Source organism: Tupaia chinensis, unplaced genomic scaffold (assembly GCF_000334495.1).
Source record: "Tupaia chinensis unplaced genomic scaffold, TupChi_1.0 Scaffold000238_1, whole genome shotgun sequence".
In the NCBI taxonomy this organism is placed as follows: Eukaryota; Metazoa; Chordata; class Mammalia; order Scandentia; family Tupaiidae; genus Tupaia; species Tupaia belangeri.
The window spans coordinates 568,687-579,759 of NW_006159716.1; the positions used below are offsets into that span (position 1 = coordinate 568,687).

Genomic DNA, 11,073 nt, shown 5'->3' on the forward strand with positions numbered 1-11,073 from the left:
CGGCCCGGGGGCCCGTCCCGGCGGCCAGCTAGGGGCGGCCCAGCGTCCTCGGCCCTCCGCTCGGCGGACCCGTCGGAGCCGGCCTTGCTCTGCGCCCCGGGGCGCGTCGCCTCCCAGCCAGGGGTGAGGACCGTGAGGACAGGAGCGGGCGGACCCGCTCTGTGGGAACCGCAGGCCCTGCGCCGCCCGGGATAGGAAGGGAACGTGGGGGCGAGTCCAGGCAGTGGGGTGTTGGAGGTGGGGCGGAGACTGCTTGCTGCCGGGAACCCGCCTTCCCTCCGGCCCCCGCGTTCCCTCGGTGCCCGAGGCCGCCTCTCGGCGCTGTCCCCAACCCGGCGGGTCCCTCCGTCCTGACTGCGACCCCAGCCCCGGCGGGTCCCGCGCCCGGCCTCGCCCCGCGCTGCCCATCCTTCGCCGCCTCCACGCATTCCCGGCTCCCGCGTTCCTGTCCCCAGTCCCCGGCCTGCTCAACCCTTCCGCGCCCGGCGCTGCCGCTGCTCCACCTCCCTCCTCTGTCCCCGCGTGTGTCATCCCTGCTGCTCTCTCCGCGTCCAGAAGCCTCCCATCCGGCGCCGTCCCACAGGTGTCCACGTGTCCGTCCGTCCGTCTGTCGGTCCCTCCCGGGGCCGGCGCTGGCCCTGCCCAGCGGCTGGCGCCTACACCTCGTGTGCCTGTTGTACATCCTGGGGGCACCTGGTCAGCCTGCCCGAGGTGAGCGCCCCGGGCTCCGGTCGCGGCTCTGTCCAGCGGTCCTCGCTTGCACGTTGACCTCTGCCGGCCAGAGGTGGCACTGCAGCCGCTCCGACCCGCGCGGTTGGGGAGGCCCAGGGCCCCCTTTGGAATGGGTTGGGTGTGTTGCCCTTTGCCAGAGCCGAGTCCACCCCATTAGTGGAAGCCAGAATCCTCCCCCAAGAGAGGATACCAGAGAGCTGTGCCCTGACCCAGACTCTCCCCTCCCCCATCGCTCTCTTGCAGCCGATGACTGCAGCTCCCACTGTGACCTGGCCCACGGCTGCTGTGCACCTGACGGCTCCTGCAGGTACCTGTCCTGAGCATGTGCCCCCAAACACTTCACTCCCCACTTCTCAGCTCTACCTCCACAAGTAGGTCAGGTCGCAGGACAGCGTCTGGGGGCTTAAGATCCTACTGTTCACTGCCCCATGGCCCCAGTGGCACGCAGGCCAGACTGGCCAGCCTCCCCGCCCCCATCCCCCTTTGCCTTGCTTCTCTTTTGCTTCCTCTAGCTTGTATCTCCTCACTTCTGTAGTTTCCTGTCTGTTCTGGGATTCTGAAAACATTGCTCAAGACACCAGCAGAGAGAGCCCTGAAGCTTGGGAGAGTTTGGAGACTGGGAGCCCTGAGGAAAGGGAGAAATACGGAAAAGAGATAACAAGACTGAAGCTAGAAAAAGCTGCAGGGAGAGCTGCTGCACTTATCAGGGAGGGGATCTTTCTAGATGAACCTGAGAAGCTGACTCACCGGGAGGACGAGGGGCAAATCCCGTAGCAGGAGGAAAGTGGGCATAAGAAAATCAGTTGACAGGGAAGGTCGCTCAGGTGGCTGAGTGCTTGAGACCACATCCTTGGAGGACTTCAAAAAAGAGGTAAAGCGTATGCTCAGAACAGGGGTGGAAAATAGTCACGACCTTACAAGGTCACGCTTTTAAAAATGTGATACCTCGGATATGACTACTGTGGCACCAGTGCAGAACGGGACTCGGACACAGATGTCTGGCCCCGTGGAAAAATCCTACGACCCTGCACAGCCCTACACTCACCTGGGACAGGTCTGCTTTCCCTGAGGGGCTGTCACTGTCCCGGTTCCTAGACGCTCTGGTTCTGCCTCCTCCGTTTCCCTGCATCTCTCATGCAAACCACTGACCCTGTGCTTCTCCCCATCAGGTGTGACCCGGGCTGGGAGGGGCTGCACTGTGAACGCTGTGTGAGGATGCCTGGCTGCCAGCATGGCACCTGCCACCAGCCCTGGCAGTGTATCTGCCACAGTGGCTGGGCGGGCAAGTTCTGTGACAAAGGTAGGGGGAGGGAGTTGGTTGGAGACTCCGTGTGTCTTGAAAGAATATCCATCAGTGTTTATTGAGTGCCTATTATATCCTGTTCAAACTCTCAAGTACATAGTCTATCGCTTTTTCTTTTGATTTTGCTGTAAGGCCTGTGTGTGAGAGAGAAGCACCTGCGGGTGGGGTGGGTGATCAGGCTGCAGTCCCTTCTCTATTCTCCTCTCAGGATTTTGGACATGCACGCACACCTGTCCAGTGTGGTTTTTAAGCTTTGGGTCCAGGACTTGAACCACAGTCAGCCATATGGGATCCAGCCACCTTAACCTCCACACCAGCCTAGTTTATAACTTTTAAATTTTATAACCTATCCTTTGCCTGAATTGATCCTTGACATGTCCCTGAAGTAGGATTGGCAGCTGCTAAAAATTGTACTTTCTTTGGACCAGCCACCGGTGGCATGGTTGTTAAGGTGGCTGGATCCCACATGCCAACTGTGCCGTCTGTGTCCCTGACCAGTGGCTTAAAATCACATGACACATGTGTACGTGCATGCCCAAAAATCCCGAGAGGAGAGTGGAGAAGAGACTGTGGTATGTGTCGTGTGGCCAGATCCCCTGGGGGGAGGCTTTCTCACTTTCCTTCTCTCTTTCTGGTGAGCACACACCCTGTAACAAAAAATTTAAAAAGTTTTTTTTTTTTTTTTTTTTTTACCAGAGGATGTATGTGCTTGCCAGGGATAAGGAATAGAGAAGGAAAATGAGAAATACCCCATGGAGGTCACACTCCAGCCCCTTTTACTCCATCTCTCTCCTTTTGGGATTTTGGGCATACACGAACATGCACCTGGTATGTTTTCAAACCACCAGGTCTGGGACTTGAACTGTCCAGTCAGCCATGTAGGGCCTAGCCACTTTAACTACTACACCACTGGCTCCAAAATGGTACTTTTTTTTTTTTTTCTTTTTAGAGAGAGATTTTTGCCATGGGCCGTGTGTGCACTTGCAGGAGGGATAGTGACACAGAAAGGCAAAAAGCGAGAAATCACCTTCCAGAAGGGGTGGCCAGGCTGCAATCCCTTCTCCTCTCGGGATCTTGGGCACACATGCACACATACCTGGAGGGAGGTTTAAGCCACTGGGTCTGGGACTTGAACAGCAGTTGATTACATGGGAGTCAGTGATGTAACCATGACACCATCTGCTGGTCTCCTAAATTGGTCCTTTTTGCACATGAAGAAATTGAGGCCCACAGAAGAGCTTTGTCTTGCCCAAAGTCAGTTTGAGACAAACTAACATATTTGTAGTCTTGTGAACCCAAATTCAGTGCTGTTTCCCCCCAGTATGTCGTGCCAGCTGAGGGTGGGTTTGTATGATCCCAGCCTTGGCCTGGACAGGGCCGGACAGGTCTGGGAACTGGACGTGAGGGACTGTCTCAGAGCCGTCTGTCTCCTCTTCAGATGAGCACGTCTGCACCACGCAGTCCCCCTGCCGGAACGGAGGCCAGTGCGTGTATGACGGGGGTGGGGAGTACCACTGTGTGTGCCCACCAGGCTTCCATGGGCGTGACTGTGAGCGCAAGGCCGGGCCCTGTGAGCAGGCAGGGTGAGTAGCAAGTCATACCAGAAACTGATGACGGGTTAACGAACTACAGGACTGTTGAGGGTGGCGGACTAAGGTTCAGCCCCACATGGGGGGGCCCCCAGCATGCCAAAGGATCCCCATCAGGGTTTCCCAACTCCTTTCAACAATGATCTGTAGGAACTAGAGGGTAAAAGATCAATGAGGGGCTCTGGGGAGGGTGGGCAGAGAGTGGGAGGGCCTAGGACTCCCCTGCATGTCACCTCCCAGGAGGGGTGACACGCAGCCCTTAAAGATATCCCACATGGCGGCTCTACGTCTCCTTGTGTGGGTGAGGATGAGGGAACGGCCGGCAGGGCTGGACTTGTCCTCATTTCTGCTCAAGGCTTGAGAGCCGTGGGTACAATAATAGCATACTTATTCTGAGTCCTGCTTTTGGGCCAGACCCTGTGCTAACTGCTGCTTATCTCATCTAAGCATCACAAGTTGAGAAGCTGGGTATATATATATTTTTTTGGAGAGGTTTTTGCTATAGGGCGCGTGCACTCGCCAGACAGACAGAGAGAGACAGAGAGATAGAAAACGAGAAATCATCCCCCAGGGGGCATGGCCATGCTGCAATCCCTTCTCCTCCATTCTCTCGGAATCTTGGGCACGCACGCACACGCACCCGGCGTGAGTTTAAGCCACCAGGTCTAGGACTCGAACCGCAGTCGACTACGTGGGAGTCCAGCGACATAGCCATTACGCTAACTGCTGGTCCCTAGCTGGGCATTATTTTTATCCTCATTTTTTAAAATGAAGTATTTGAGGGTCAGAGACAGTGGCCTAGGGTAACATAGCTAGGAAGGGGCGGTGGTCAGGATACTGACCAGGGCTGTCCTGCAGGGGTAATAAGCTGCTTTTAATGTGCTCCCCATCCACACTGCAGATCTCCATGCCGGAACGGCGGGCAGTGCCAGGACGACAAGGGCTTTGCCCTCAACTTCACGTGCCGTTGCCTGGCGGGCTTTGTGGGGGCCCACTGTGAGGTGAATGTGGACGACTGCCTGATGCGGCCTTGTGCTAATGGTGCCACCTGCCTGGACGGCATAAACCGCTTCTCCTGCCTCTGCCCTGAGGGCTTTGCTGGACGCTTCTGCACCGTTAACCTGGATGACTGTGCCAGCCGCCCATGCCAGAGAGGGGCCCGCTGTCGGGACCGCGTCCACGACTTTGACTGTCTCTGTCCCAGTGGTTATGGTGGCAAGACTTGTGAGCTTGTCCTACCTGTCCTGGACCCCGCCACGACAGTGGACACCCCCGTGAGGCCCACCACAGCTGTGGTGGTTCCTGCCACAGGGCCTGCCTCCCACAGCGCAGGAGCAGGCCTGCTGCGGATCTCCGTGAAGGAGGTAGTGCGAAGGCAAGAGGCCGGGCTCGGTGAGTCGAGCCTGGTGGCTCTGGTGGTGTTTGGGGCTCTCACTGCCGCCCTGGTCCTGGCCACCGTGTTGCTGACCCTGAGGGCCTGGCGCCGGGGCATCTGCCCCCCTGGACCGTGTTGGTACCCGGCCCCACACTATGCCCCCGCGTGCCAGGACCAGGAGTGTCAGGTCAGCATGCTGCCAGCAGGGCCCCCCCTGCCGCCTGACCTGCCCGAGCCTGGAAAGACCACAGAACTGTGACGGAGGCGGGGGCTGTCTGGCCCCCTTCCTTACCTCTTCCAACCCTCAGACTGGAACGGTCCTTTCTCGCCACTCCTCAGCCCAGGTACACACGCTGAGGGGACCTCAGCCTCACACCAGAAATATTATTTTTTTAATGCACAGAATGTAAGATGGGAATTTTATCAAATAAAAACTATGAAAATGCAAATGGGCTCCTATGCCAGAAAACACTTGCCTGGGGTCCCAGATTCTAGAAGGCCAGAGCAGAGAGGCCTGGTTCTGAGGACGCCTTGGGACTCTACCCACCAGGAGTGGTTTCCGGGGAGCGACTCAGGGTGCCTTTTCTCCTCCGGAGAAGTAAGGGAGAGGTAGAGCCACAGAGGAGAATGTAAACTAACCACCAGGGCCTCTGTCCCGGCCCAGCTGCGGATCAGAGAGGAGTGAGCTCCCAGGGCAGGGAACCGGCTCAGGGCCCTCAGGGAGCGGTTGGGGCCCCCTGCTGGCTGCTCTGCAGCAGCTGCTGGAACAGCGAGTGGGGTTGGTTACGCAGGGTGGCAGGGGAGTCCAGCTCCATGACCCTCCCTGCTTGCAGCACCAGTACCCGGTCGGAGTTCAGGATCGTGTTGAGCCTGTGTGGGAGAAGGCGGTGTGTGTGCGAGGGTGGGGGGGTAACACCCTAAAGGAGAAACCCGACCTGCCTTCCTTCCTTTCCCCTCCAGACACAGGTCTGTTCCCACAGGCCCCAGCCCTTGACTCCGTCCTGGGGGAGGAACTAGGATGTCACATGTGCTGTAAAGGGCTCAGATCTGTGCGTGGAGGAGAGGAGCTGAGATCTGTAAGGGGGGCAGGGAGCGGCATCTCTAGGGCTTGATCCCCAGGTCCTTGAAAGGCAAGGAGGCTCTGGTCCATGCCACCAGCGTCCCTGCTTGGCCCTCACTCTGGGCACCTGCACACCTGTGGGCAATGGTCAGCACTGTCTTGTTGGCGAAGCGTCTGCAGATGGTCTCCTGGAGCAGCTGGTCTGTCTTCTGGTCCACGCTTGCTGTGGCCTCATCGATACACAGGACCTATAATGTGTGGTGGGCCAGGGAGTGAGGTGGAGGCCGTAGGGCAGGCTAGACCCAAGCGTCAGGCCCTGGCTGGGCCCAGCCTACCCCGCACCTCTGACTCAAAAAAGGAAAACTAACCTCTCTCAACCCACCTCTTTACCCTGACATCTGCCAGCATCATCTCAAACATCTCCTCCCACCTTACCTTGGCATCTGTGAGGAGAGCCCTGGCCAGACACAGCAGCTGCCTCTGCCCCAGGGACAGACTCCGGCCCCCTGTACCCAGCTTGGCCTCCAGACCACCTATAAGGCAGAGCATCTTGGCACAGGGTCCAGGCCTCCCCATGCCCCCTCCCTGCTCTCAGGGTCAGGGCCCAGCGCTCACCCATGGATACAACCACCTCGCTCAGGTGGCACTGCTCGAGGACCTGCCACAGAGCCTTGTCTTCATGCAGGCCCCGGGGGTCCAGGTTTTCCCGAACACTCCCACTGAACAGAAAGGGCTCCTGGGGGATGATGGCCAGCTGGGATCTGGGGACAAGGACATGGGGTTCAGGCTGGAGGTGGGGCCATTTCTGCTCCTAGCATGGAGCATTAGTTATAGGCCAAGCATCTCTGGGAAAGCCTGGGGATGAGACCCGAATATAACCCCACTTGGTTCCCTACTCCACCCCACTGAATGACCAGCTTGGTCAGCCCTGTACTAACCCTGTGCCGTGCTGCACCACATCAAAGAAACTGAAGGCCTAGATGCTGTCTTTAAAGAGCCTGCATGACTCCAAGGTACAAAATGAATGGCAATACTGTGTGGCACTGACTCCGGGGACAGAGTGGCTAGGCAGGGGATGAGCAGAGGGCTGATGCGTAGAGGGCCCTTCAGTTGGAGTGGACCTGAAGCTGGGTGTACGGGGCTATATGGTCAAGCTATGGTCAAGGTAAGGCCAACACAGCCTAGACGAGAGAAGGTAGACGAGGCAAGGCTGGGCCTGGGATCAGTAATGTGTTCAGGGCTTTAAGAAACCTTCCCGGGGCCAGCAGGTGGTGTGGTGGTTAAAGGCACTGGCCAACCGTGGTTTGAATCCCAGACCTGGTAGTTTGCTTTCTCACTTTTCCTCTCTCTCTCTCTCACTCTGTCACTCTCTGGTCAAATTAAAAGAAATAAAGTTAAATAAAAATAATTCTTAAAAAAAAAAAGAAAGGACAGTTTCCCACCCCTTCATCCATGGAACTCAGGGAAAGTGATGCTGGGTTAACCTGGGGGGAGGGGTGGGAGACAACTGGCCCAGGTCCCAAGGCGTCCTAAGGACCACCTGATGAACCTGAGGGTGAGGGGATCAGCTCTCAGGCAGTGCCTGGGAGGCTCTGATTTAGAAGGTTGTGACTAGCGGTCTAGAGGGATGCTGGGAAGTGGAAGAGAGGAAGCTGGGAAGGTGGCCTGGATCATGGGGAGAAAGCCCTTGAGACCACCATGAGCCTGGACCTGGGCACTAGGCGTCTGCTGTCCTCACTGAGCATCCTGTCCTCCATCTCACCCTCCCATCTGCCCCGGCGGCCCTGGCTTTACAGGAAGGCTTCCCAGCTGTGCCCTCCTTGAGGCCAGCAGTTCTGACCACCCTCTCCCCTCCCCGAGACCTGAGGTCGGCCAGCTCCAGCTGACTGGTGTCCACACCATCCAGCAGCACTCGCCCTGAACTGGGCTCCAGCAGCCGGAAGAGCACCAACAACAGGGAAGACTTGCCGGAGCCCGTGCGGCCCACGATGCCCAGCTTCTCTCCAGGCTGCACGCGGAAGGTCACCCTGTCCAGGGCATTCGGCAGTCCGGGCCGGTACACCAGCACCACGTCCTGGAACTCCACGCTCCCCTGGGTCAGCCAGCCGGTGCCCAGCTGGTGGGGTCCGTGGGTGGGAGGTGGAAGGAGATGGGTAAGATGGGGGAGCGATGGTCAGGAGGGAGTTGGAGGGTGGAAGGAGAGAATAATGAGACAGTGTGAGAGGGAAGTGGGGACAACGACGAGACAGGAAGGACAGATGAAGGACATGGGAAGAATGGAGGCGGTCATGCAGAGAGGGGCTGACAAGATGGTGAGGAGCAAAAGGAAAGGAGCCAGGAGGAGGCTGGACCCTTCTGGAGGGCCCTTGGGTGGGAATACTGGCCCACCTGCAGCGGCTGGCCCCGAGGCTCCTGGGGCAGGTCACAGGAGTACTCCTCTAGCCGTTCCACGCTCACCAGCATGGCTTCTGTCTGCGTGAAGCTGCTCACCAGGCCTGAGAGCAGGCCCGTTAAGGACAGGGCGTAAGACAGCGACAGGCCCACCAGCCCTGGAGAGGGGAGCACCAGTTGTGAGGGGAAGCTTGACACGGGGACTGGTGGGATGTGGGGGCCAGAACAGGAGAATCCCAAGCTGAGGATTGTGGGCATTTGAAAAAGAGCAGCAGAGGGGCTGGCAGGTAGTGTGGTGGTTAACGTGCTAGACTCTCGCATGGTCAACTGCAGTTTAAGTCCCAGATCTGGTGGTTTGCTTTCTCACTTTCCTTCTTTCTGTCTCTCTCTCTGGTCAAATTAAAGAATAATGTTGATTGGGGCTGGCAGGTGTCGTGGTGGCTAAGGATGCTGGACTCCCACATCTGACTGACCCTGGTTCGAGGCCCAGACCTGGCAGCTTAATTTCTCACTCTCTCTCTCTCTCTCTGTTCCTTTCTGGTCAAATTTAAATAAATAAATAAATAAATAATGTTAAATAAGATAATTCTTTAAAAATAAGAATAATGATGATAATAACTAAAGAAAGAAAGAAAATAATTCTTTAAAAAAAAAAAAAAAAAAAGGAGACCAGCAGAGAAGCAGGGAGATGACCAGGCTTAGGCCCAGACTATGGGAGGCTGGAGGGAAGGGAGCAGAGTGGGCCTGGAGCAGCTCTGTCGGATGAGGAACGAAAGTCAGGTAGGCCAGGGCAACATGGTGGGAAGGAGCAGGAAAGGAAGACTTGTTCTAGCCCTAGACCCACCACCACCTGGGCAGGTCACACCTGGAGACTCAGTCTCCTCAGCTCTAAAACGGGCCTGGTGATGACAACCATGAGACATTCTCACAGGGAGCCCTGGGCGGGAAGTGAAATGTCAGAGTGACAGTGCAAGGACAGTGGCCTTTTGGGGGCCAGAGGTGGGAACAACTTGCTCCTGAAGGGCTGACCTGGGTTAGCAAGGCCCTGCTGGTGCTGCACCAGGGCGATGCCTGCGATGGCGCTGACCACTGCTGCCCCCATGAGCTGCAGCCGAATGTCCAGCCACTGCATCGTGGCACTGGCAGCAAACTGGCACCTCTGGTTTAGCTCCAGGAGACGCTGGTTCTCCTCCTCAAACCTGGGGAAGGCCGGCAAGGAAGCAAGGTCACTCCACTGCCATCCCGACTGGGGCAGACTCCATCCCTACAGAATACCTCCTTCGTGGGGGCTAGCTACCCACCATGGGCCTCATCTCAGGGACCAGATGTGCCAGTGCGTTCTTTTGAAGAGGGGGATCTGCTCTGCTTCACTATCTCCTGATTTTCCTCTTTTACCTAGAGCACTCCTCACCCTCCCTTCTTCTCTAGGAACCTCCCTCCCCACATGCTCCCCAGCCCCTCATCTCTGGGGCTCTGGTTTGGAAAGGCAGACTTCACACACCTGTCGGTGGCCCCGGCAGCACGAAGCACAGGGAGGCCGGCCAAGGTGTCGGCCAGGTGGGTGTACAGTGGAGACAGCGTGAGGCTGCCCAAGCGCTTCAGCTCCCGAGAGGAGGCCCTGTAGTGGCGCTGCACCCGGTAGTAGATGATGCTCAAAGGCGGCAGCAGCAGCAGCAGCCAGGGCAGGCCGGAGCCCAGCACAACCAGAAGGCCCAGCAGGCCTGCTGCGTTGGCCAGGAAGATGTTGAGGATGAAGGGCAGGCTGTCATCTGCACAGCTCACATCGGAGGAGAAACGGTTCAGGATCCGGCCCGAGGGTGTGGTGTCGAAGAAAGTCACTGGTGCCTGGGAGAGAGCAGCTGGTTGCAAGGGCAGAAACGGGGTTGGTGGAGGAGGAAGGGGGACCCAAGGCAGAGAACAGAAACAGGGTAAAGTATCTCTGGAGTTTGGGGGCAGAGAGGAGGGACTGGTGGGGCTTGGAGGAAGAACATCCAGGGTGGGAATGAGACTCCTACCTCCCTAGCCAGGATGAGCCTAAGAGACCACGCTGGCCACTCCTTGCCTTCTGTGCTAGACACGCCTACTACTCTTTTCTTTTTTAAATTTATTATTATTTTTTGAGAGGTTTTTGGTATAAGGCGTGTGCACTCGCCAGAAGGAAAGAGAGAGACAGAGAGACAGAAAGTGAGAAATCACCCCCCAAGGGGGATGGCTACGCTGCAATCCCTTCTCCTCCTTTCTCTTGGGATCTTGGACACACATGCAGATGTGCCTGGCATGAGTTTAAGCCACCCGGTCTGGGACTTGAACCATGGTTGACCACATGGGAGTCCAGCGACATAGCTATTATGCCAACTGCTGGTCCCTCTTTTATTATTTTTATTTAAAGAATTAGTTCATTTAGCTTTATTTTATTTTTAAAAATTTGACCAGAGAGAGAGCAAGTGAGCATGAGAGAGAAAAAGAGAGAGAGAGAGAAAGAGCAAGCCTCCAGGTCCAGGACTCGAACCACAGTCGGCCATGTGAGAGTCCAGCACTCTTAACCACCATGCCATGCCATCTACTGGCTCGAGACACGCCTACTACTCTTTCAAGGACAGGGAGCCAGTCTCTGGCCAGAAGA

General features: G+C 57.0%; 2 protein-coding genes across 2 annotated transcripts in view; one reads left to right on the forward strand and one right to left on the reverse strand.

Moving 5' to 3' along the window:
• The window catches only part of DLK2 (delta like non-canonical Notch ligand 2), a 5,911-nt gene extending 638 nt beyond the window's left edge, over window positions 1-5,273 (forward strand). Inside the window, exons 3-7 of the mRNA XM_014587817.2 lie at window positions 456-711; window positions 976-1,039; window positions 1,902-2,032; window positions 3,474-3,618; window positions 4,526-5,273. Coding sequence (XP_014443303.1) covers window positions 456-711; window positions 976-1,039; window positions 1,902-2,032; window positions 3,474-3,618; window positions 4,526-5,258 — 1,329 coding nt within the window. The 3' untranslated portion in view covers window positions 5,259-5,273. The remainder of the gene's footprint in view (window positions 1-455; window positions 712-975; window positions 1,040-1,901; window positions 2,033-3,473; window positions 3,619-4,525) is intronic.
• Window positions 5,274-5,659: 386 nt separating this feature from the next.
• The window catches only part of ABCC10 (ATP binding cassette subfamily C member 10), a 26,589-nt gene continuing 21,175 nt past the window's right edge, over window positions 5,660-11,073 (reverse strand). Inside the window, exons 16-23 of the mRNA XM_006148530.3 lie at window positions 9,952-10,295; window positions 9,480-9,649; window positions 8,448-8,608; window positions 7,922-8,175; window positions 6,675-6,820; window positions 6,495-6,592; window positions 6,195-6,307; window positions 5,660-5,869 (exon numbers count right to left, since the gene is read on the reverse strand). Of these exons, the coding sequence (XP_006148592.1) occupies window positions 5,716-5,869; window positions 6,195-6,307; window positions 6,495-6,592; window positions 6,675-6,820; window positions 7,922-8,175; window positions 8,448-8,608; window positions 9,480-9,649; window positions 9,952-10,295 (1,440 nt within the window). The 3' untranslated portion in view covers window positions 5,660-5,715. The remainder of the gene's footprint in view (window positions 5,870-6,194; window positions 6,308-6,494; window positions 6,593-6,674; window positions 6,821-7,921; window positions 8,176-8,447; window positions 8,609-9,479; window positions 9,650-9,951; window positions 10,296-11,073) is intronic.